This window comes from Odontesthes bonariensis, chromosome 2 (genome assembly GCF_027942865.1).
Source record: "Odontesthes bonariensis isolate fOdoBon6 chromosome 2, fOdoBon6.hap1, whole genome shotgun sequence".
Taxonomy (NCBI): Eukaryota; Metazoa; Chordata; class Actinopteri; order Atheriniformes; family Atherinopsidae; genus Odontesthes; species Odontesthes bonariensis.
In genome coordinates this window covers 9,087,188-9,112,871 of record NC_134507.1, presented here as the reverse complement: position 1 = coordinate 9,112,871, position 25,684 = coordinate 9,087,188, and the positions used below count along the sequence as shown (strand labels likewise).

The 25,684-nt window shown below is 44.0% G+C and overlaps 2 protein-coding genes across 9 annotated transcripts in view; both read left to right on the top strand.

Moving 5' to 3' along the window:
* The first annotated feature begins 298 nt into the window (after positions 1 to 298).
* On the top strand, positions 299 to 20,682 carry klc1b (kinesin light chain 1b). Of its 6 annotated transcripts, none has more exons than XM_075476065.1 (17): positions 299 to 371; positions 6,383 to 6,654; positions 6,960 to 7,190; positions 8,039 to 8,117; positions 8,393 to 8,621; positions 8,725 to 8,812; positions 9,352 to 9,453; positions 10,011 to 10,184; positions 10,851 to 10,950; positions 11,856 to 11,908; positions 12,192 to 12,259; positions 12,518 to 12,626; positions 12,784 to 12,792; positions 13,044 to 13,196; positions 18,736 to 18,860; positions 19,271 to 19,328; positions 19,436 to 20,682. In XM_075476065.1, the coding sequence occupies exons 2-17, from the start codon at positions 6,406 to 6,408 to the stop codon at positions 19,505 to 19,507; spliced, it is 1,899 nt and encodes a 632-aa protein (XP_075332180.1). In that variant the 5' UTR covers positions 299 to 371; positions 6,383 to 6,405; the 3' UTR covers positions 19,508 to 20,682. The 6 variants fall into 6 exon arrangements, with proteins under 6 accessions (XP_075332180.1, XP_075332162.1, XP_075332199.1 ...); XM_075476047.1 differs by having other exon boundaries at positions 8,036 to 8,117; XM_075476056.1 differs by lacking the exon at positions 299 to 371 and adding an exon at positions 2,420 to 2,668 and having other exon boundaries at positions 8,036 to 8,117.
* Positions 20,683 to 22,500: 1,818 nt separating this feature from the next.
* The window catches only part of ptk7b (protein tyrosine kinase 7b), a 62,778-nt gene continuing 59,594 nt past the window's right edge, over positions 22,501 to 25,684 (top strand). For 2 of the 3 annotated variants that reach the window (XM_075476033.1, XM_075476017.1), the window contains exons 1-2: positions 22,501 to 22,797; positions 22,924 to 23,075. In XM_075476033.1, the coding sequence (XP_075332148.1) occupies positions 22,970 to 23,075 (106 nt within the window). In that variant the 5' untranslated portion in view covers positions 22,501 to 22,797; positions 22,924 to 22,969. The remainder of the gene's footprint in view (positions 22,798 to 22,923; positions 23,076 to 25,684) is intronic. The other variant, XM_075476024.1, reaches the window with a different exon arrangement.

Genomic DNA, 25,684 nt, shown 5'->3' with positions numbered 1-25,684 from the left:
ATTGGACAAGTTGAGGACAGAAGAAAAACTGGCAGGTGAAAGGAAATGTTTTGAGGAAATCAATGGTATCTGAAAAATAAATAAGGAAGAAAAATCCAATTAAATATCTGACAGAGAACCAGAGAGATGCATTGAATCCTTCAGTTGATTCATATATTGTTTGGTGAAGCTTCACAGGTAATGGTCTCCATGGAAAAGTGGCTATCAAGCCATTCTTAGGTTTATGGATAGATTCTTCCAAGAGAGGGTTAGAAAGCATAACATGACGTCAGGGCACATAGCGTCAGCCTCTGAGGCTTCTGGGAAAATCTTCTGTGTTGGAGACATTTTGGATTTAAAGGGGCTGAGCTAGCCGTCAGTCCTAGCTCTAGGTAAGTGAAATATGTGTTTTCACCCACATATATTTATAGCTACTCTAACCCTACATATGAGCAGATGTTTAAGTCGTGACCATTAGAGTCGGCATGCATAGAAATGATCAAGCCGGCGCTTTGCGCAGCGGAAACCGCTGCAAACTAGTTAGGGAGTGGTGAGGCTAACTGGTTAGCCGAAGCTAGCCACTCGTCGAGAGAAACGCTAAACACATTAAACGGCAAGCGCCACTATGAAGTTAGCAGTACATTGTAGGTTTTGACTCAAAAGTATAAAAATGAATCTAGTAAATCAAACAAGGAGCATGGTGTGGTCATATCGATAATTATGAAACTGTTGGACGAAGTTCGCATATTTGCCTCGTTGTGATGCGCTGCAGCCAAATTATACTGAATGCAGCCCTGAGCAGCGTTCATATCAGATCATTCATCACTCTGCTCATTACTCTGGACTTGCGTACAAATCTACAGCAAAAAGCCTTTTGCCCCCAGCAGGTCAAGGTTGTTCTTAGTCGTTAACATGTAATTACCTGTACATTAAATCTAATGTGCAGGATTGTTTTTTCTTTTTCTTTTTGGCTTGCCACAGTGTGGGGAACTGTGATGAAGGCACAAGGGTCACCTTTTCTACATCAATACAGATCATTTTTGTCTGTAAAGATAGAAATGTTCAAGTAGGCGTTGTTTTCCCGACAGCCATGAGTGAGAAACCAGACCCTCGCAGTGGGTTTGTGGGGTGATGGATGACTGTAGACAGTGACAGTGGCACTTCCCCTCTGGTTCTTCCAGGCTCTGCCCCACCCTCATAGATGGCCTGTCTCTCCTTTGTGTCTGATAGTGACACAGACTCTGTGTTTTGATTGCTTTTTGTGCTGGAAATGGAGCAAGATTTCATGATCCGCTTGCGTCAGCCTTCATCAGGAGGACAAGAAATTCATCTCTGTGGAGATGACACAGAGATGAAACCAAACCCAAACAATCTAATAAGGATAAAGCAGTGTTCGAAAGATCAAATAAGTAGTTACACGTAGCGGTCCACATTTGAGCTGATTCATGCCAATTCAATTTATCCACAATTGTGAGATTATTAAGCAACACCGCAATCCATTTGAATGACAGTTTATGTAATGTGGTGAGGAATGAGGGGAAACGAGTGACCTTTATGTGGGCCTAAAGGAAATAGTGATGTAATGATGTGTTTTGCTGCTTCTGGTGAGGAGATTACGGACGAAAGTAGCTCTGGATGAGAAAACATGACACAAAAGTCCCCAGAGTTTATTAGATTAACATGAAACTGTCGTTCACAGCCCTGTTCTCTCCTCCCAGGCATGTGATCGCTGCAGTATAGCATGACCTTTGAGCACCACGCAATGTGGAGTCATCTGACTCGTCCATAAAATTAATCTCAAGCTTCACACAATGTAAACAACATTAAATTAACAGCCATCTTTTCAGTGCGATGTGCTCGAAGTGTTGTTTGTTATAGCTAAGTCTGCTGATGGCTCGGTGAGCAGACCCTGTTTTATATTCCTCTTTCAGTTATTCTTTTGCCCATATAGCAGCAAACTGCAGGATGTTGATTATACATGCCAGGTCTCTTGAAACATTCGTACTTTTTGGGTGCGCTTTGCAGTCAGGCTTTATTGAAAACGGCTGTGTTGACATTTGTAAATTGGAGTGGGGAAAACATTTCGCGATTGAATCAAGTTTGTACCGTCTAATGAGAGACCATCCTCCTATGTATTTAACAACCCAACCAAAAGAGAGCTTTCAGACGTTACTTGAGTGTTGACTCCGCAGACTTGGGGGCATGCGCAACTTCTCTGAGCCTGGAAATAGTGTAATTGAGGCTATTCCATTGTGTCTGATGAAAATAGAAAAGAGGAGCAGAGCTGGCTCCCTCCCCCATCCGACCTGCTCCTCCGCACTCTCCTGTTTTCCTCCCACTGTGGGCGGACCCTTCTCCTAATGTGCACCCTGGGCTGTTGCTGGTTGTTCTGACGAAGCAGTGGGAAGGTCACAGTCATCCTGCAGGCACCTCCCATCCTCCTCCTCTGCAGCATCAGCATTCATCAGCAGTCTGATTATTATCCTGCCTCACATCCGTTTCCCTGTTTCACAGTCCAATCTTTTTTCTTTTTTTTTTTTTTTTCAAAAAAAGGACGCCTGTGGATAAGGACAGCACTTTTATTACGCATTTGGCTGGCATGTAGTGCCGTTGCGGGAGGAGGACACACTATTTCGTCTGCTTTTCTCCTTGCCAAACTATGCGGCTCTGATCTGCTACTGACACCGAGGTTTGTTTTCTGGTCCAGCGAGCTGTATAAGCTAAAAGAAACCGCCAGGATGAATGACGGATGGCTGAAGGCTTTAGCAGCTATTTAGCTTGTTTTGCAATGCAAATGAGGGCTGTTTCAGAGTGCAATATGGGCAATTTTTTTCTCACTTTGCCATGTTCACAAGGTTTTTGTCTCGATCTTTCATACATATTTTACCAGAATGCTTTAAGACTGCAACTGTAAAACAGTGTCAGTGAAGCCACATTGAGTAAAATACTCCCATCTGTTACAAAGTGCCAGTGAAAATGTCTTATCTGTGCTAGGTGCGCATTAAAAAGGCAGGTCAAGTAGCTGTGGAATGACAAATTTATTGAAAATACTTTACTCGTGAGTTTGCGTTTTCCTTGGTGCTTGTTATAACTTAGCCAGCGGCATTTGTTGTCGCCAGTTCCTAAACTTACTGCCTCTCAATACGGTTCGATATTTGAACCCTATCATACCTGAATCTGATAATGATGGTATTGATAAAAGCCCAAATCAAGCAGCTGAGTCATGCTGTGCAGTATAATATGTAATGTTTGCGACGTTTATGTTCACCCAAAAGCAATTTCAGCAGCGTTAGCAGTTGTATTTTGGACTTCATGCCTCGGTGCTCATTTGCCATTCTGCACATCTCTTGCAGTGTCCTAGTGCTTTGATATGACCTTTATGACACAAATATGTTAGGGAAAGGTAAATGTTAAAGGGAAGCCTCTCCAGGGATAAACATCAGAGCTGTTGGACTTTATCTCACCTCTGTAAAGACTTGGCAAATATTAACTATGGCTGTCTAAAAGAGAGTCTGTTGCGCAGGTGTTTTGGTTTTTCATCATGGAAAAGATGCTGGCTGACATGAAAGCGTTCTCTCTATTAGCTTTTGTGTATTCCCAGCTTGTCACCCCTTTTATCCATACAGGTGTTAGACAGCCGAGTTACTCTACAGGGCAATAAAGGCTATAAATATCTTTTTATCTTTCAAAAGAAACATTTCATATGAAGATCAGCAAAGCGCGGAGCTTTCAGTGCCAGATCTAATGAGGGAGAAATGTTTGGGTCTCATAATCCCTGCCAACAATTAAGTTAGTTCTTACTAACTCTTACACTCATATAAGCCATGACTATAAATGTAGTGTAACACAGTGAATACAGTGAAAGAGTCCGTTTGACTATGCAAATAAGAGCTCAAGTAAGCTTGGTGCATTTGCATCGACTTAAAAAGAAACAACGCAGTTTTTTTTGTTCAGCTGTGCTCCTAAGTGACTCCGAACATGTTTTTCCTTGCCTGCTGATGATCATTAGAGTTGGCACATTTTACCGCTCTGCATGCTGAAACTGCAGACTGTGAGCCCTCTGGTCATTTTGTTCTTGGCACACCAAATATGTGCGTGTCATGACAGCCTTCACAAAACTCTGCCCTACAATTAGCTCTTCATAAGACCTGCTTTTTAAAACGCACATATGAATTCACATTTGGTTAAAGAATAGCCACCGTCATCAGTTGAACTTCTTTTTTTAGAAGGAAATGTAACTTCACCCTTTTTTGTTTTGCTCCCACCTTCCTTGTATGGCAGGTGAAACTATAGTGATCTGGTAACCAAAGGAGGGACTCGGGTAGACATTGTTACTATTGTTATTGGTGTAATTTGTTCCGTGATGAAACGCCGCACTCTGTTTTCATGGCGAACTTTCTTTTTACATCAGTTCCTCCTGTGAAATGAAAGCAAAGGGGTTATTACATCCAAAGTTGCAAGTCCTCCGGAGTGCGGGTCCTACAAGTCATCTTGTTAACAAATCTGTAGCTGTTAAATAGAGGACCACGAGCTGCCTGCAGCAGCTGCTCAGTATGCGTGGTTATCACTCGTCACGCTACAAATTGGGATGAATAACTCCTGACGGAGCTCGGCTGTAATTACACGATAGGACATGCACAACATCACGAGAACATTATTACAGGATGCCAGCCATTAACTCAGGTGGGTTTGTTTTCCATGCCCCTGCTAGTGGAAGTGGAAGTGAAGGTTGTTGAAGCTGACAAATGGGCAGGTTGCAGATTTCTGGAAGTTTAATCGGCAGTACTTTGAAAAGAGATTGATACATTTGAATTCTCTAAAAAAAATTGTGTGGTTCCAAGCCTCTCAAATGTCAACGTTTTGTTGTTTTCTCGTCTTCTGTAACTGAAACCTTTTCTTCAGACAGTACATTTTTGGGATAAAATAAAAATGAAAGATCCTACAGTGATGACTAGTTGTTTAACCCAGCTGTCAGTTTATGTGAGTAAATGCTCTTTACTGGTGGAGATGTTGTGTTCACAGCGTTGTGTGTTCTGTTATCATTATGCAAAGCAAACATCCTGTTTTTTTTTGTTGTTGGGGGCTTATTTTTCTCAGTGCTCCTCCTCTCATGGACAGATGCAGAAATGCAAATGGAAAAAGCAGGGAGAGGCTTGCTAATGGTTGAGGATATTTTTTTGAAGGCAGATTGCTCTCAGCTGGTGTTTTTAGCTAATACCGAACACTTTATCCTCTCTTCTTCTAAAATACAGACTGTACTAGATCAACTTTGCCTGGATCCCAGTCGTGCAGGCGTTGCCATGTTTTGCACAGACATTAGTGCAATGTAGCCAACAGTGATGTGGCTCTATGAGTCATAGTTTACCTCAGACTGTTGGGGGAAAGTGGCACATGTTCCATTCTCTCGCTAAAGGTCAGACATAGCTTTAGAGCATGATATTATTGGATGTCTTTGAGTTTTTTTTTTTTTTTTTTCTGTGACTTGGCCAGCTGGTGGCCTATATTAGCGAGGCTATTGTCTGGTCATCCTTTCCCTTGTCGTCTCAGCCAATCGTGCAGCCAGCCAACACGGCCGGTTTCTGTTTGGGTGCTGGCACCAGAAAGCATCCACACTGCAGCATCTGTGTGCTGTGGGTTAGGCTGCCTGCTGCAGCCCCACTCTCAGCCTGAGCTTATTATAGGTGTCAAATCCCAGCAGCCTCTTCTTCAGCATAATATGTCCTGCGGGTCTCCGAATGTTTCCCTCTCTATGTGGCCGTCCACTCAACCCACACAGTCCTGTTTGAATTCCAGTTGTGTTCAGCTTGTGCTTTTTCAGCTTCTTTATGTAATTGAGCCGTATACATTCTTAATGTGTACAGCTCCATTTCTTAGATGAAAGAAATGCTGACTCACAGTATACCACTTATGAAATTTAAATCGGCTGTCTCAGCTGTATGGATAAAACATGAGTTAACTTCCCCTTATAGCGACCTCACTGCTGGATGATCTGATCTGATGTTATTGGAGTGCAGAAATGACGTCTGTCAGCATCAGGGGTGAAGCTCCTCTCTGTCTGACATTCATATCTTTATACCCAAAGTGCTTCTTTCCTGTCATACACATAGGGGAAGCCTTAAATGCTTTATTTTAGAAAAGATCATTCGAACAAATAATGTGTTTGATGAAAGGAAAAGTGACACGACGTGCTCCGACAGTTTTAGTTCAGCCAAGCCGAATCATTTCAGCTCTCGGGTTCTGTTCAAGGAATTTCAGTTTGAGCAAAGCAACCGACCTGCAGCTGAATTATAGAAAGTTCACGATCCAAATGTTCTCTTACTGCGGCTGCTGCTGTTTCTAATTTCTCACATTGCGTCATTTTGTCTTGTGACCGCCTCCCATTTTTCTCTCCAATCTTTTCCAGGTTTCCTTGAGCGACAAAGAAACATGTCCACGATGGTGTATGCGCGGGAGGAGAAGCTCGAGAAGCTGTCTCAGGAGGAGATCATTTCCAACACAAAGCTGGTTATCCAGGGTCTGGAGGCACTGAAGAACGAGCACAACTCCATTCTCCACAGCCTACTGGAGACTATCAAGTGCCTAAAGAAGGATGAGGAGGCCAACCTGGTCCACGAGAAGTCCAATTTGCTCCGCAAGTCAGTGGAGATGATTGAACTGGGTCTGGGAGAAGCTCAGGTAACAACTGGTGGCGAAAAAAGTTTCTCTGTATGGGACAATGTGCATGAAGGAAAAGAAGAAAAATGTGAAAATGTCTTTTGTGTAAAAATTGGCTGGCATACGATAGAATGATCTATAACGTAGCAAACTGTCTGCATGTGTTGTTAACCCAGACATTCATGTACGGTAACCGTCTTCTGCTTTTAGCCTTTCTGCTTCCTCATTCTATACTGAGCTTGTGTGGTGATCGTGATTCATTCAGAGTCAGCCCCAGTTTGTAGACTTGGGTCCCGTTAAGTGTCATTGCTCCTCGTCCATCCCAGGTGATGATGGCCCTGTCCAACCACCTGAACGCGGTTGAGTCTGAGAAGCAGAAACTGCGCGCGCAGGTGAGGAGGCTTTGCCAGGAAAACCAGTGGCTGCGTGACGAGCTGGCCAACACCCAGCAGAAGCTGCAGAAGAGCGAGCAGAGCGTGGCCCAGCTGGAGGAGGAGAAGAAGCACCTGGAGTTCATGAACCAGCTCAAAAAGTACGACGAAGACGTCTCTCCCACTGTAAGTCCAGAATCTTTTGTGATTACAAACCAGTCCGCTGGATGATTGTTATATGGTCACGAATATGTGTTTGTGAGATTGGGTAGATGTGTTTTGAGGTGGCGTTTTTAGAATATTTTAAATATAAATTATTGCTTATACTTCATTTAACTCTAAAGAGAAGCAAACAGTTGATTAAGTCATTAAAGAAGAGGTAAAAACCGTGATGTTGCTTATTGATGTGAATGAATAATTGTTTGGTCATCCAGGAATGACTCACTGTGTTGGGATTCTTATCGATGGAGTGGCAGCAATGATTCACTGCATTTTCATACCACGCTCCTAGTCACAAAAAGAGGCCGTAATAGCCTGTATCTACCAACTGCTGAACTCAGCAGGAACCCTTCCTGCGAGGAGCCTGAGGGTCTGTGCTCCTGCTCTGGAAGCAGCTCGTCTATTCTCATCTTCCAGCAGGGTGCTGTATTAATAGAATCTTTTGGGGAACGTGGATTTAATGGGTGCAGTTTATCCTGAAAATCCAATTTCTACTGGCAGGCGGATATAATTCCCTCATTTTATGTAGCTAGGTCCTCACACTGTAATATAAACATTTGCGTGTACAGTATGCATGCTCATAAATGCGTTTTGTTTTTAAGATTGGCATACAGTTTATCTGTGAGGTAAAAGGCTGCGAGTTAAATCTCTGGTGTGGATTATCTCTTCTTTCTTCTTCATAAGATGACATAAATATCAAATATCTTGCACACAATTGATGTGATATGATGGAAGCTATTCCCAAACTGCTGTCCATCGTTATTTGGGTCTGTGTGACAGTCTGAATGGCAGGTTCTTTTTCGTCCTCTCAGCAGGAGGATAAGGACAGAGAAACGCCAAAGGACTCCCTGGACGACCTCTTCCCCAATGATGAGGAGGAGCAAGGTCAAGGAAGTTAGTACAGCAGCTCATAGATCATGGATAAGAGTGCATGCTTGTTTTGGTGTGCGATTAAAATGAGACAGAGTCTGTGACCCTTTTCTGGTATAAGATGAAATAGAACAAATTATATGGCGTCACATGGATTTAATTGTAATTGAAGCAACAGATTAGCCCCAGTGATCTAGTTGCTTCCCAAACTCTGTTAGTGATGAAATCAGGTCAGAGTATTCTTCCTTTGAAAAACCGACTGACCGTTGCTCTCTGGGTGTGGCTTTTGTCTTTTACAGTGCAGCACCAACACAACAGCGCGGCTGTCGCTGCTGCCCAGCAGGGCGGCTATGAGATCCCAGCCCGCCTGAGAACCCTGCACAACCTGGTGATCCAGTATGCCTCTCAGGGCAGGTACGAGGTGGCGGTGCCCCTCTGCAAACAAGCTTTGGAGGACCTGGAGAAGACCTCTGGACACGATCATCCTGATGTGGCCACCATGCTCAACATCTTGGCCTTGGTCTATAGGTCAGGAAAAACAAAAACCCCACATTTAAGCTTCAGCTAGTCCAGGTTTTTTTTTTGTGTCGATCTTTGTTTTATTTTGATGTTGTCTCCCCTACTTATGCAGGGACCAGAACAAATATAAAGAGGCGGCCCATCTGCTCAATGATGCTCTCTGCATCCGTGAGAAGACCCTGGGCAAAGACCATCCAGCGGTAAGACTCCACAGTTGTCATGGCAGCTGTATTCATGATCACAGCCATTTGGAGTGAGCTGTTATTGGGTCATGATTATTCTAAGACTTTTCAACAGGAAGGCAATAACTGTGATGTAGTCTGTTTACCGTGTGGCTCAGTCATTCTGTATAGATTTCTTTCCCCCACTGAAGTATGGATTATTGACCACATGCCTGCAGGCATAACGCAGTCAATCATGACTTCTCAATATCTCCTCATACAACATGGACTAAGGCACCTAATACTTGGAATGTACCAATTGGAAAGCCTGAAAAAGCACTTGGTGTTTCACTTTTGCGAGCTTATTTGTAAGAATTGATTTCTACTGTGCTGCTAAACCTCCTCTGATAGCCCAAAGGAAGCTAAGGAAGCGCAGCGCTCGGCCCTGCAGCTCTATGGGCTTTGCAGTTTATTTAATATTCTTTTCCTTGGCAAACAGTAATGTGAAGGAAAGCTGCCGGAACAAAAACGCAGCAGGTATATCCTCAATCGGGTTCTCTGTTTTGTTGTGTTTCCAGGTTGCTGCAACGCTGAACAACTTGGCGGTGTTGTATGGAAAGAGGGGCCGCTACAAGGAAGCTGAGCCATTGTGCAAGAGGGCTCTGGAGATCAGAGAAAAGGTAGGCCAGATCCCTGGACTGCACCAGGAGAACCGTCCACCGCACAGCTATTGAGGCCTCATCTCAAGGCTAAACCAGTGAACATTTAGCTAATTGAAATAAACTAATTAACAGCGATAATATTTCCAAATTGTCACGTGAAGCTGTTGTAACACCACTTACTATAAATAGCTATAAGAGCAAACGATTGTCTGAAATTGTCTGAAATTTCCACCGGGGGCCATTCCCTTGTTGGAGGGAAATTGGAGGGTTTAATTGAGAGCACAGCTGAAAATGGATAGCCGGCATTGGGGCAGTGAGATAGGCTAGATAGGAGATATGACAAACCCCTGAATTCAGCAGGGTTTAAAGAGTCTCTCCCAGGCTGAAAGCTCCATTCCGCACCTTCGTTATTGATCAGCCAGCCGTTTATTAGATCTCCTCCATCAGCCTGCAGCAGGAGATCTGCTTGAATCCGTAGCTGCAGAGCGTAAAAACCCAGGAAGAGTCAATGGCAGTAAACCAGAGAGACAAAGTAAAATGGTAATACAGAACATTTGTTCCTGGGTTTCCATCAGGTACTGGGGAAGGACCACCCAGATGTGGCCAAACAGCTGAACAACCTGGCCCTGCTGTGCCAGAACCAGGGCAAATATGAGGAAGTGGAGTATTATTACTGCCGTGCCCTGGAGATCTATGAGTCCAGGCTGGGCCCAGATGATCCCAATGTGGCCAAAACCAAGAACAACCTGGTGAGAAACATGTTAATACTAACTTTACAGCATATACAGTGTGGTCGCTGCTCTTCCTTTCAAACTTCTGAGTTTATTTTACCACTCATGTTGACACAAACTAGTCCCTTTTGAGCTGAAGTAAAGTCGGGCAGAACAGACTTCTATTTTGAACAAGATAACTTATTTGCTGTGTTAGCCTGAGCTTGGTCTCTGCGGGGGTGTTGAGCATGTAAATTAAACTTTAGAGTCTTAAGAAACTCAGTTCATCTTCTATTCAACTCGTGTTTTTCACTTATGTTGTCCTTGACTTAAAAAAAAAAAAAAGGAGACTATTTTCTACAACAAAGATGTTTTATGAGCTAAGGTTATATTAATTTTCTCCTCTTTAGTGGTGTTTTGTGTCAGTTAGCCTTGCCTTTTAGAGTATCTGCCAAGCAGTTCTTTATCTGCTGCCTTGCTACGTGATGCTCTTCAACGTCTTGAAGAACATTCCTGCACTATAGAAAGTCAGAAAGGCTCTATGGTAAAGTCTTGTTCTTCATGAGCAACTGTTTGTAGAAGCAGTCTGTCTCTATATCTGCATCAGTTATGTTATATGTGTTATCTATATGTTAATGCAGAATGCTGTCGCTGTTTCAGGGGGCGCATTTTCATCCAACTTCTCACTTTTGTTTACTTCTCAAGGCATCCTGCTTCCTCAAACAAGGGAAATACAAGGAGGCTGAGATTCTGTACAAAGAGATTCTGACTCGTGCTCATGAGAAAGAGTTTGGATCTGTTGATGGTAAGGCCTCATAGTGGCTGCTGAAGCTGGCAGTGGATTCCAGAGTGTTTTTTTTTTTCTTTTTTTTTTTTCTGTTCACCTTAAATCAATGAATAAACGCAAAGTTATCACAAGGAGAGTTGTGGTTGGTTACATTAAACTACACCTCAAAATACACGTTACTGTTTTTATTTTGCTTCCGTCCTCCTCTTCTGTTTACCTTAGCGACGGACACTCTGTTTTAAGCAGGGTGCCGTCATTCAGAGGAATTAAAAGAATCTTTACAGAAGCCGCTTGAAGTAATAAAGAGTTTTCTCATCTGAAAGATGAACTCTTCCACTTCTTTCAGCTTAAGTGAAGCCTTTTGTTAGCTCTCCTCCGGGGACGAGATCGACTGCTTTGAAAAACGAATGAAAGGAATGGCACACAGTACAAAAGCATCTTGCATATTTCTGAAAGCTTTACTTTTCGTGTGTCACTCAACAGTTGACAACAGTACTCCAGTTTCCTTTTGAACCTGTTTTGACGAGTTGAAGGTGAAGTGACCTTGAATGACAACAGCTAATGCTGGAATTCTTTTTATGTAGCGGCCATTCCATGCGATTACAGGTGTGAATATATACCACAGAGCATCTGAAAGTAATTAAAAGTATCTGGATAGTACTTTTTTTTTAGTGCTTCATGAGATAATCTTGTTTCGTCCACTGCATTTTGTATCACCAGTATTAACTGGCTTGGACATTTCAAGTCTGTCAGAGCTTTCCTTTTTGACAAAGACAGATTAGCAATTGACCAAGAAGCAGGTGGAATTTTACAGATGAATAAAGAAATTCTTTCACAGAGGGGCCGATTCCAGGTTTCCAGCAAGTGTTTTCCAGTCCGGTTGTAATGTATGTAGACCGTCACACCTGTTTGTCTGTCTGCAGCTGAGAACAAACCCATCTGGATGCATGCAGAGGAGAGAGAGGAGATGAGCAAGGTGAGAGGCTTTCTGCAACCATTCAGTCATGCAAAGCAAACCGTATTATTTGTCAATAAGCTTTTATTGAAAAGTGTAGCAGGGAAACCAATTCACTCGCTGCAAAGTGAAGTGCAGTTCTGTTTCAGAATGGTGTCCTCCGCACAATATAATCCCCCCCCCAGAGGATATTTCAGAGTTATATGTAAATATGGGAGGGGGAGGGATGCTGCTGCTGCTCCAGTTTTAACCACAACTCCCATTCATGTGTTTTTCTTCCTGTTTTCTTTCCTTTTACTTCCAGGGCAAGCACAAAGACAACACTCCATACTGGGAATACGGTGGCTGGTACAAGGCCTGCAAAGTCAGCAGGTGAGACTGATTAACGTGTGTTTACAGCCTGGTCATAAAGGCGCTCGATAAAGTCCAGAATTTAATCAGATTATTTTTTTTTTTAATTCTTTTATTTTCATGTTGATAAGAATTGGTGACCAGGCAAATGATTTGCTTATATGTTACTGTGCATCTCTTAGTATTTAGAATAGAATAGAAAAATACTTTATTTATACTTTATTTATCGTAAAGTATCGGCTGTTACTCGTATGAAAGTTTTGTGTTTTCTGCATCCAGCCCTACAGTTAACACCACCTTGAGGAACCTGGGTGCCCTGTACCGCCGGCAGGGCAAACTCGAGGCTGCCGACATCCTGGAGGAGTGCACCGCCAGGTCTCGCAAGCAGGTCAGCAGCACTGCCTGACTGAAAAATGTCCATCAGTTATCTGCATGCAGATAACTGTTGAGATCCTGTGTTTGCAAGTTCTGATACACGTCCCCACTGTCGGGACAGCAAATCTCATGATATTTCTTTCCCTTTTCCCACATTGCTGTGGATCCAGAGCGACACAGTAAGTGGTTTGTCTCTAACTGCTAGCTCCCACTGAGGTTCCACCTCTCTCCCCTAACATCACTCCCATCTCACACCCTCACGGTCATTTAAAATGTGTGCTCGTCTTTGGGACAGTGCATTAAAGGGGGCAGGAAACATGAAATCACTCTGATTCCTCCATAAAACGTGGCACTCCCACCCATATCTGCCAACTAATGTCCGCTAGCTCTGATTGTTTTGTTTGTTGCACCTGTGTGTTGCACCCCTCAGGGCATCGATCCCATCCACCAGACTCGTGTGGTGGAGATCCTGAAAGACACAGACGGGGACAGGCGAAGGAGCAGGGACAGCCTGAGCAGCGTTAAGTATGAGAGCGGCTCCGAGACCGGCGAGGAAGTGAGTATGGGCGTGGAGTGGAACGGGGTGAGTACAAATCCACGAAAGTAGAATCAACACGGCCAGCGGCCTCCCTGGAAAAACCAGGCAGTGTCAGTAATGTCACAGAGAGTGTGGGCTGGTACAGCACATCTTATAAAACTCAGAATAAAGACAAAGTGACTCGTTATGTAAGAAAAGATGTGACGAGTTTGTTTTTTATTTTTTTAGTTCCGAGCAGTGAGGGGACATTTAGCAGGAAGCTGACTTCTGGCTTCTGCACTTAAATTATGAGAGAAAGTCAGGAAGCTGCTTCAGACCACCCCCCCTCACAGGAAACTCAGGATAACCTCTTTTCATTGTGGTCAAACTGCACAAAAGCACCTGCATAACCCTCATTACGATGTCGGCCGTCATCCCGGTCATATCGGTCATAGAATGATAGCAAGCTTTCACACATCTGCAGCCAGTGTGTCTGTACCAGCCTATCGTCTCTCTGCAGATAGACCCTGCAGGTCTCTGTCATGAAGTTAGCCTGGAATTTAATTATTCACAACCTGTAAAGCTGATTGAGTGTCTTGGCATGCTTGGCTTTTTTTTTTTTTTCTTCTTTTTTTTTTGACAGCATCCCATGTTGTTGTGGACTACGTGTTTTTGTTTCGTCCGTTGCTTGTCAGTGGAAACCTCATCTCTCGTTTTGATGAGCGGTTGTTTTGCTGGCAAGGCTTCTGCGCTAAAGAAACTGTAACACAAAGGCACAAGCTCAGTCTGTAGCATCCTGGCAACGTATTAAATATTTATTGGCTCATGTGGCACTCGGAGATAGAGCCGGTCTAAAGCCCCCATTAGAATGCATCATGTCTGTACCATTAGGCATCCTGCTGGTTTATTGTCCTTTTATAACACCCACCCTGTCAACTGTCTGGTTAAAACAGGCTCATGGAATTTCATCATGGGTGTTTTTGCCTCACGTTTTAGTCTTGACTTATCGACCACCTTCTCCTTGTTAAAGAGCTGCAAACGTGCTATTGAGCAGGCGTCACAGCTAAGATGTTTAGTCCGTGCCATCAGGGATGCCTCATCTGAGCCTGTGCCTCTCCCCTCACTTTAAGCGCAGCCACGCCCTTCACTGCACCATCCCAGTCCAAACATGCATGTGCCAGCATGGCGGACTCACCCTTAACACGCACACTAATTGCCCGTGTGTGAGCCATGCGATTTCTCATGGCTGAGAAATGGCTGTTAACCTGATGTCTGCTGCTCTCTCTTAGCTAGAAAGTTGTGTGGTTTTATTTGCAGGCTGTTGTGTGAGTGAATGCAAAGGCTCGTACGCAGCTCCTCAGACCGGCTTCCAAACTCCCAGCAGCAGATGTAACTGCATGCGTATTCATCAGAGCGAGCACCTGTCTGTCTTTAAAACATGCGATGGCATGCCTGGCGTATGCTGGCATATCATCATCGCAGCGGTAGAAATTAAATTCACACGGGCAGAAAATAGATACTCAGTAACTCATGTTACTTTGTTTTTCTGTCTAAAAGTTTTTAACAAATTCCATCCATCCATTCATTTACAAAGTTTGCAAACGTGTAACTACAACTCGGCCAGCTTGTGTTTTAGGTAATAGACTTGGAAGGTCTGCTTCTGTGTAGATATTGGCTAAGAAAGTATGTGATACACGTGTCGGAGTTTCCACTCACTTACTGTATACCGTTGCCTGAACATGTCCTCACCTATGTCCTCTGCTCTCGGAAAGTCTGAAACATCTGAGGCCATAGAAGGCGTTCACGTTCTCCGAATGAGACCGCGAAACACCTGCTGATCTGACTGCTAATAAATCGTGTGAGACAAATTTAAGCAGCCCTCGGGATCTCCTTTAGTTTGTGTCCCACCAGGCGAGCATAGAAAATGAACCAACGCTGATGAGTCAACAGCTGTTTGACGTTAAGTGTGTGGTTGTGTTTAGGACTAATGATCTGATTCGTTTAATATGTCTGTAAAACGCATGATTTGACTTAAAAAGACGGTGTTTGTCTGCAGTTGCTTCGTGCTCCCAGCTTTACTTCACTGCCTGTCGGTTTGCATGCTTTTTGAACTTCATCTTTTACCCTTTTTCCTCTTCTGTTCATCACTAACCTAATTCCTCTTGCCATGACAACCAATCAGCCTGTCAATCAGATTTCCTCTTCTCATTCAGTGGATTGTACTCCCCTCCTTTTGAACTCTCGACACAATAAGCTTGGGTGGGTTGATTATATATGCAGACAAAACAGGAATGCAGCCACCTGTTAAGGTGATTCAACATGATTTGAGCTTAGACCAGTTTAGAAGCACTAAGGATGCATTTTCCATCATTCATTAGCTCCAACTTTGGTTTTAGCTCAGTTTTGTTTTGCTTAGGTTCACGCACACGTCAGTATCTGTGCTCAGTTCTCAGCGTTCCCATTTCAGTGCTCGCGCCTGCGGATGTCCCTCGTCTGCAGTGCACAGTCACTGACCGGGTGCCGTGTGCCAAGTGCAAGCTTTCCGACACCTTGAAAGGAAGTAAAAGCAGCTGAGTCACTTCACTGCATAGCCGACCTGCAAGCCTCTAAGAAAAGCTTTAATTTTTCACGGTGTGAGGCAGCTGCTACGTTTGCACACCACACAGTTTAAAAGTTAAAAGCACCGTAATGTCTAGATATGGTCTAGAATGGTTCTAGATGAGTGCAGCTGAGTCCAGGAAAACCCACGACGCTCAGATTTTTCAAGGTGTAGGTGTCGCTTAGGAAGAGTTCTCAATCTTACAATGTGTGCCCTTTTTTTGTCTCTTTCTCTCTCTTTCTCTCTTATCAGGCCTAAGCCATCAAGATTATTCCTCCATCCTTCTCTCCTTCCCCCAGCACAATAGCAAAGGGATGTGTGTTGTCGTTGCCCCTGGCCTACCTTTGTCCCAACAAACCGACAGCTCCTCAGCCATTCCCGGTGCCCCCTGCGGCAGAGACTCCCAGTTGTCACCTCTGTCCCCTGTTCAACTGACAGCTGCTGGGACGTTTGGTCTTCTCATCCCTGCTCTGTTTTCCCTCTCTATCGCTCTCTTTCCTGTCACTAACCCCGTGTCTGAATCTGTGACTTTGACTCTTTCTCTCACATAACTTTAAAAGAAGTCGTTGTGTGCGCGTGTGTGTGTGCGTAATCTTATCCCGTGAGGAAGTCACTCGCACCTTATCCTCTCCTCGACACCGTTTTGTAATATCTCATAAAGCCAGTGTAGATTTATTTGTTTCAGTAGAGGGGCGGGATAGTAATTTATTGGAAGGCTCAATAGGGAACGCTTGCGTTGCCTTTGAAGGCTGCCTAGTTCTCAATCTTCACATAAATCCATTGTCCAACAAAGAATTACAGTCACTAAAGAATAATATGTTACAATATAATAATTTGTACAGTTGCTGTGCATGGTCTCACCCAGAATCTAACAGTTTGAGGCAAGCTATCAAGGCCAGGAAGGGAAATTTGCCCCCAAAGCCTGTATTTAGCCATAATAATGTATTTTTTTTTTATTTCTTATCTGTATTCTTTTTCGTTATCATACGTATTTTAAGTTTTTTTTTTTTTTGTAACTAATGCCTGCGATCAAATGTCATAGACCCAGTTTCAAAATGAATGGTACTGGCCTTGTTGGTGAGAAAAGAGAAGGGAATGTTGCCATTTATTTATTTAGATTGATTTCCTGTTACATTTTTTGTATGATTATTGTTTACATTTTTTTTAACAGCTTCTGATTGCTTTGTGGCTTAACGTAAAAGTAGGCGTCGCCTTTGTTTTTGAAAGACCCGCCGATGAGATGGGCCGAAGCCGACTGCAAATTTTGTCAGATTACAGCAAGCTGCAGTTGCCATGGTAATTTATTTCCAAGTTGCTCGTGCCAGCTGCAGTGTCCTCGCTTCGATCGCGTTCACAAAGGCTCTGAGCCGCCGCTGCCGTATGTACACAGTAAATCGCATTTACAAAAGGGAATTGGCAATACCGCCCGCTGCCGTAAAGCCAATACGACAGCAGAGGCCGACTGAGAAATTGAACGCAAATACCAGCCACACAAACTTTTTTTTTTTGTCAAATCGACAGACATAGATCCCCCAGAGTTTCCTCGAACTGTTGGTGTCGAAGTAGAAAAAAGGTGGAGGTGTAACTTACCAGATGTTGGAATTTTCTCGTGGTTTCAGCGTGTATTTGTGTATGTTTTCAGTGGTCCAGTCACAGCGTGGCCCACTGTACTTTGAACATAAAGCCTAATGGAGTTAGTTGCCCTTTTTTTTAAAAAAAATTTTTCCTCACACATTTGTTTTTGCAAGCGAGCGGCGTCACTTTGGTGAATCATGTCTTCTGACACCAAAAGTACAGTGCGAGTGTTTCCTCAAGGTCACCGTGTTGTTGTTGTTGTTGTTTTTTTTCTTCTTTCAGATGTTAAACTAACCGAATGTAAATGACATCAACATCTTGGAAGAGTAACTGTAGGCTGCATTTCTAGAGTTGACAAGTGCTTTCACTTTACAGCTTTTCGCTATGCTTCTTGCCTTGATTCTTCATTCCTTCCGATAAGTACATCTATACTTCAAATGCAACTCTGAACAAAAGGATTGACTGTGCTCATCACATAATTATGCCAATATTGTTGTGCTAGTGGAATGCTTATTTATTGAACTGTCTATTCTCAACATATATAGTGTGACTTCTGTTTCTATAAGTGGAAGAACATAAATTGTTAGGTCTTCACGCTCTTATCTTAGTAAGTAGGACTGCATTATATTTACCATTCTGCATTGTGAAGATTACTGCATCAACACTTGTTGGTATTCTCAAATAAAGTTTTTCATTTGTGAAGTTTTGTCTCTTTCTCTGCGTCCGGATGGAGGCACGGCGCAACGTTTCACCTGTGGGAGGGGGGGGGCGGGATCCTTTAGGTTGAATCTGGGCTTCAAAGCCACACAGTGGAGCAGAACTCAGCTCAGCAGTCACATTTATTTACCCACAATCCCCCCCTGCTGGTCATGAGCCTGTAGTGCGTGATGAGGATCACATCTCAATTACTGCTTATGTAGCAAAGTGCACCAAAGGCAGGGTACACACTGTGTTAGCTGTGGACAGTGAACCTAATGCACTCTTTCGGAGGGTAGCTGTGCACGTGACAAACAGATTACTCAAGTAATGAGTGAATGGATGGATGGATAAGTTACTGTGACGGTAAAACTGATTCTTTCATTTTGTTAGTTTGCTGGTTGAGCATCACAAATGGCAGTAAATGTTCATTAAGCTCTCCTTAAAGTTTTTTTTTTTTGCTTCATCAGCCCAAAACTGAGACAGTCTGTTTAACTTTCCTAAGAATGCAAAGATAATCTGATCTATTTTTTTTAAATGGCACAATAGAAAACTATGCTCAATGATTTCAAATCGGTCATTGCAAGAGGAGAGATGATGCATAATGTCATTTCAGCGTGCCTGCATCACTGTTATGATTTCAAGGAAGCCACGCGTGCAAAGAGTGGGCTTCAAAAGACAAACCGGGCGCGCCCCTGCGCACGGATGAGTTGATGAGTGTGTGTGTGTCCTCAGGATGGCAGCGGGATGCTGCAGCGCAGCGGGTCTCTGGGGAAGATCAGAGACGCTATACGTCGCAGCAGCGAGATGCTGGTGAAGAAACTGCAGGGCAACGTCCCGCCCGAACCTCGCAGCACCAAGTAAAAGACACTGACAGAATAGCTGAGTGGAGCTGACACCCCACCCACGTGAAAAAATGATCACCTGCTGAAAGTAAACGCCAGTTTTAACGGCACAAACCAGCACTAAAAAAGTAGACCACTCTGGTTTGTTTTGGAGCAAGATGGTGACCTTTGGATGACCTAAAAAATCATCTTTAATATCTCAGAAACCAAAGCAGCACAAACGGAGCACGTCTTGAATTTTTCACGTGGGTGGGGTGTCAGCTTCACTCAGCTTGACAGCATATCGGGCTTTTAATTCCAACTGTAGTTTTGAATTTCACGAAGTTGCTTAGGAAGCAGCTTCTTTAATCAGTAGTTTGGAAATCCTTATTTCTTAGGCTATACTTTACACCCTAATCTTTTTTTCATTTATTTCCGTTCACCAGCATGAAGAGAGCTGCTTCCTTGAATTTTCTGAACAAAACCAGCGACGACTCGTTCCAGGTAAAGAGCAGCTCACACCAAAGTCTTTCGAAATGTTTTAAAATGTTAGATTTGAGCCCCACCTTTCCTCCTCCTCAGTTTTATTTTTTTGTGATATTTTCCGTCAGACTCGAGGCAGTAATTTCAGGGAGAGCCGGGGCCTGAGCTCCAGCACTGTGGACCTTTACACTGGAAACTGAGCAGCAGGTGGGGAGGCGGTCCTCGGTCCTCCTCCACACAGCCCGCCAGCATCTGACCCAAAGACCCGTTTGCTCTCAACACCGCAGACGTCACCTGTCACGAGGCATTTCTGTGTTATTACTCCAGCTCTTATTTTCAGTTTCCCACTGACAGACTGCCTTAATTCCCTCTTCATATCTCTGCTTTCGCCCTCGCCTTTAGTGCCTCCTAAATGTGGCTGGAAACTTATACCTCACGTCTGCCCGTTAATTCAGAATCACCGCGCATGCGCACTTTGACTCCATCGCGCTGGGAAATTTGACTTCACACGTTCGCGACTCCTCGATGGGGGCGTTTCTTACCTGTAAATAAAGATACTTTGTAGTTTTTTTTTTTTGTCTTCAAAAACAGATTAGCAAGACATGTTGGGGTTGAGATGAAATGATTAACAATGTTGCATAATCAGTCTTGCCTTTTGAGATTTGTTTGCCATAAGAGGTGTTGGATAAAGCTGTGGGAAACGGGCTGAAATGTTCATCCTGCTGACATGATTTTCACATTAACGCGACTTCTCGTGTTCTGTTTCCGATCTCAGTTCATCTTCTGTTGCAGTGAAAAAAAAAAAGACATGTCATCTGATTTATTTTTGTTGTTGTTTGTTTGTTTTGTTCTTATATGCCAGAATAAGGAGAACCTTGAAATTGCTCTGCTTTTAAAATGTGTGTGTATGATGAAATAGGAGGGGCTGTGCTGTTTTACTTGAAGCAGTTTGGTCATTCTAAAAGATCTCTGGTGCCATGAAAGGACTCAGCCAGCTTTAGCTGCGCGCGCGTCTTACGCCGACGTCGTCTACGGTGATCGGGATGTGTGACGGCGGCGGGAGTTTTTTTTTTTTTGCACAAGCCTCAGATGGCTATCCTCTCTCTTTGACTGCATTTATTTTTACCCAAGCTCCTGGACGCAAACTGGAATGTCTTGTGATTATATTTTTTAAACGTGCTTTCCTCTCCTCTGCTGTAAAAAGTGCGCGCAGTAGAGTCATAAATCACCAAACTGATTCGTGGGGAAAGAGAATGGGTGTCCGGTGATGATAGTTCGTTCTGCATTAATTTAGATTAAACTCTTATAAAATATATATATATATAGCAACTCTTGTCCGGTGTGCATCCATGAATAAAAAACTATTTTTGATTCACTGATGTCATTTGTTTTTCTGAGACTCCCTGTTTTCGTGCTCCCAAATGAGTGGATTCGCTTAAAAAGCAGTTCACGCCTTATGGTGCTCACAAGTGTTAAAGTTTAAACTCAACTCGGCAAGATCTTAAAAGTAAAGACTCCAACTTGGGAGTGTGGGAACTTTGACCTTGGTTGCCCTGCAAAGTGTGTTTTGTCTTGAGTCTTCCCTCCTCCTCCTGCAGGAGTCAGCCTGTTTTTTTTTTTTTTTTTCTCTGCTCATTGCTAACCTCTCAGTATGTCACAGCTTTCATGTGGGGCTTTAAGTTCTTGCTGAGAGCTGTCAGGCTCCTTCTCTCCGCCGGCTCTCTGCAAGTCAGTAGCAGAGTTCATTAGTGCATGAGAGTTGACACCGTGCCCCGAGACATTTCGCATGGCGGTGTGATGTAACTTCTGCTTTCTGTTCCCTCGTGAGTCTGGAGTTCAGGCTGTTTTTTTTTTATTTTGACTCGCACGGAGCCCACTGTGCAAACTGCCGTGTTGCTAGAAACGTGAGGAAGTTCCTCTTCAAGGACCAGTTTGGGTCATTGCTGCAAAAAAATGGCAACTGGACAGCCTTCATGTTGCGCTTTTACACTACAGGCCATATTCATCCCCTTTTCACACACAGTCAACCCAGTGCTTTCATTCTGCTGATGAACAACACTTGGATTATTCCAGGCATATTCAATCTATCCGCTCAAAAGGTATTCGTTTTTACAAAAAATATTTTTACTTATTTATTGTGGCGTCACACGGAAGGAGAAGTGAAGTTAAAAGGCTCAGTGACCCAGCTGAACCAGAGGGTCGCAGTGTTGTATCCCTTATCCCAGGTCAGGCACGAGTCCCGGAAGCTGCTCTGTTGGAGGAGAGGGAATAACCATAGAATAAGCGTCAAGTACCCGGATATACAGGTCGATGCAGGATGTGGCTAATTTAACAAAACAAAGCTTTTCAACTGTTTGTGTCTTCTTTTTTTTTTTTTTTGGAGGGATACGAATGAACAGCTCAATGTTTGTGTTCGTAGTGTTGAAGGGAAAAAAGACCAAGAACTTAAAAAAACTTTTGCGAGCCAAAATGAAAACGAACAACATTGTCACGTGCAGAATGAGTAAAGCTACACGGCAATAATTGCCATAAACAATCACCATTATCATTGTCGAACTAGAAATGAAAATCAGCTTTATGCCCATCCGTGAGAGGATGGCGTGAACGACTGTTCAACATTAAAAAAAACAGATGATATCAAGACGAGATGATCATGGCTTAACAAAAAAAAGCTTATAAAAAGACGCGTTTCCTTTTAAAGTTGAAGACATGAAGCAAATGTCGAAAGAAAAGAAAGAAAACATTAAATTCATTTAGTAAACAGGTAAAATCATGGCTACTGGATAAACAATACTGTCAAATATATTTGGTACTGGCAGTTGTTCTTAACTTATTGTTGTATTGAACTTTGTATTTGTATTATTTACTTAAAAATGAGTGAGATATCTTTGACTTTAATTTTACAATTGTGTGCAATACTTGTTTTTTATTTCTTTTTTAAGGAACATCAAACCTGTCAAGGGACTAAAGATGGAAATTAGCCATATGGCTACAATCCTGTATATTTTGCATTTTGTTTTAAATGCTAGTAATATATATGCTGTCCCTTTGTTAAATAAATAAACTTGTAAACTTGTTAACTTTAAAAAAAAAAAATCCACTTTGTGACATTTATTTTGAAAGGTTCAACCGGAAGTCACGCCTTTAGTTTTAGCCCACTTGACGCTGGTATGCAGGAGCGGGGGGAGTCACAGAGGCTGGGAGTGGGAGGACGCCAACTTGGAAACACATCGGAGCCAAACTCCCTGTTGTAGAAGGCGAAGCTGGTCCGGCGGCTGGGGGAGAAGGCAGCGAGCGGTTCAGGAGAGACTCACTGCAGCCCGAATACTCACAGCTTACCCCTTCATATAACCCACCTGGAAATTTAAACTTCTCCTCAAACTTTCGGCGGGGGCTGCTGTGTCTGAACTCGCCGAGCCGTGTATGTGGCTGGCCTGTTAACCGAGGCGTCGGGTCCCCACATGTTCCAGCCCTTTTCCCATTAAAGCAGGTGAGCAGGCCGCCCGGCTCCCCCGGTGAGCTGCGCGGGCAACGTTGTTGGCTTACCTGTACGCACACGGTGACAGACGTATCTATTTTACGTTGCCCCCCCTCTCGCGCTTCGACTTTCCCGTAGCTACAGGAGAACAACACCGGGGAGCCGCCGAGCACCAGGTTGTACCATGGACGTACCGGGAAGGAGCGAGACTTGTCGGAGGGAAGGCAGGAGCAGCCGGAGAGGAGCCCCGGTGGATGCGATGTGCGCCGCTGCCTTTATCTGCCTCCAAGGTTGGTAACGAGCTACTGTGCACGCACTTCGGCGCCTTTACTTTGTGTCGAAACACGCCAAGGCAACAAGCTGCGAACGATGTGAACCTCGACATTGACCTACATGCTTTTTGTGGCGATTTTTCCCGTTTTGCTGGTTCGAGTTGGTTCATTAAGGCGCCTGCCGGCATAGTGAGCGCAACGGCAGGGATCCAGTTCAGAGTGCACGCTGGAGTTCCAGCTGTTTGGCTTATAAAGAAAAGCAGGGGAGCACGATGTGTGGTAAAGTAGTGGGTAAAGTTTGTTTGGGGGCGGGGGGTCTCCTTACAGGAGGGGGCACCCCTCCCCCATTGACCCCAGTAAGAGAGGGGAGAGAAATTTTGTGATTGAATGAAGCTTCTCCTTACAATTTTTTTTTTTTTTTTTTTTTTCAAAATAATTAGGTGAAGTTCATTGGGATCTTATGGAACATAAACGAGCATCTTAGAAGCGAGAAACGACACGATTCGATCAGTTGAACGTGTCTGTTCATTGTACAGTGACTGGATTTCTCATGGGAAACAGAGGATGCTCAGTTTGTGGAAGGTCTCCACTTATCAGTATCACATTCCGGGGGGATCAGCCTATAGCCTCACGCTACACATTTCTAATCATCATCATCATCATCATCAGAACTCTGTGTGCATGTTTGAACAGCCTCTCTGAGCCCTGGCTTAGCACGAGCTGTGGCGGGTGTTCTGGTGCTGCCCCCCCCTCCCTTGTCGTTAACCGGAAACGGAGAGGGGCCACAGAAAGAGAAACCAGCACGATTCGACGCCCTCCCACTTTGTCGAAGCCTCCCAGAGTTCACAACCTCGGCTATGGAGTGAGAAGGGAGCCACGTAAGGATCCTTGTGCAAAGAATGCTCTTATCCTGCCTGGGATGGGAGGGAGGGGGCTCATTAACTCACTGCTCATCATGTCCAAACGCAGTCCGTTTTTATCTGATCACTGCAGGTTGTGTTTGCCCTGGCCCTTCAGCACAGCCGTGATAGTCAAAGTGGTTGAAAAATTCCTTCAAGTTGAAGTGTGTCTGCTGACCCCCTCCACCCACCCATCCCCTCACCCCCCCCCCCCCCCCCCCCTCCAGTCTCCCCATGGTGCCCGTTTTGGGATGAATGTGTTCTCTGTGTGCAGGCAGCAGGGGAGACGGGGCTGCTACGGGCCTGTGTTTATAAAATGTATGAATAGAACCAAGTCAGGTACTGTCACGGCAGCCTTTAGAAACGTGCTATTTATAAAAGAGGTTTCAGACATCACAACCTGTGAATTTAGTCCCACATGAAGCTGGCCACACCAAGTGCATCGTGTTTCTGGAGGCGTTTTTGATCTGCTGGATCAGGGTGTGCTGGTCAAATGTTTACAGAGAACCTTTTTTTTTTTCCAAAAATTGAAATGAGCAACATTCACTCTGGCCTTCCAGCTCTTTGCTTCCCTGCTTATCTCGTTCCTATCTGCAGCCGACCAGAGACGCCACAGCTCTCAGAGAGGATAAAAGCCACTTACAGAGTTAATGTCCATCAGCATCTCCCGTCCTTTCCGCCTACCTTTTCGCTCCCACCTTGTTTTTCATATTCCCCTTCCTCTCCAATTCAGTGTAAACTCTCTCAGACCTGAAAGATTAATGCAAAAAAGAGAAGAAAGAATGGCCTGGTTTGTTTCAGAGAAGCTCAGATAAACCTTAGTCTTTGATCTCTCTTCTCTTGTGATAACTAATCCATTCAAACTTCATGAACGGGGATGAACGGATGTAGGCTAGATAAACTCAAAAGTGCGTTGCTTGGAGCAGAATTTGTCCGTTCACCGACGGAAGTTCACAGCCTCCGCGTTTGACGGTGGAAACCACACCGAAACTGAGGTCCTCAGCAACAGTTGGCGTAAAAGTTAGACGTGCTCCGTTGCGGACAGGCTCAGGAAAGCCATCCGTCGTTGCAACAGCTGAGGTTTTACCCGTGTTTCAGTTTTGAGACGGAGGTTTTACCCGTGTTTCAGTTTTCAAATGAAGGTTTTACCCGTGTTTCAGTTTTCAGACGGAGGTTTTACCCGTGTTTCAGTTTTCAGACGGAGGTTTTACCCGTGTTTCAGTTTTCAGACGGAGGTTTTACCCGTGTTTCAGTTTTCAAATGAAGGTTTTACCCGTGTTTCAGTTTTCAAATGAAGGTTTTACCCGTGTTTCAGTTTTCAAACGGAGGTTTTACCCGTGTTTCAGTTTTCAGACGGAGGTTTTACCCGTGTTTCAGTTTTCAGACGGAGGTTTTACCCTCGTTTCAGTTTTCAGACGGAGGTTTTACCCTCGTTTCAGTTTTCAGACGGAGGTTTTACCCTCGTTTCAGTTTTCAGACGGAGGTTTTACCCGTGTTTCAGTTTTCAGACGGAGGTTTTACCCGTGTTTCAGTTTTCAGATGGAGGTTTTACCCGTGTTTCAGTTTTCAGACGGAGGTTTTACCCGTGTTTCAGTTTTCAGACGGAGGTTTTACCCGTGTTTCAGTTTTCAGACGGAGGTTTTACCCGTGTTTCAGTTTTCAGACGGAGGTTTTACATGTGTTTCAGTTTTCAGACGGAGGTTTTACCCGTGTTTCAGTTTTCAGACG

Coding starts and splice junctions, on each gene's coding strand:
- klc1b (XM_075476047.1), top strand. CDS start 6,406: ATGTCCACGATGGTGTATGCGCGGGAGGAGAAGCTCGAGAAGCTGTCT. Junction 13,197..18,735: donor TGGGCGTGGAGTGGAACGGG/GTGAGTACAAAT, acceptor GTGTGTCCTCAG/GATGGCAGCGGGATGCTGCA. Junction 18,861..19,270: donor CCCGAACCTCGCAGCACCAA/GTAAAAGACACT, acceptor TCCGTTCACCAG/CATGAAGAGAGCTGCTTCCT.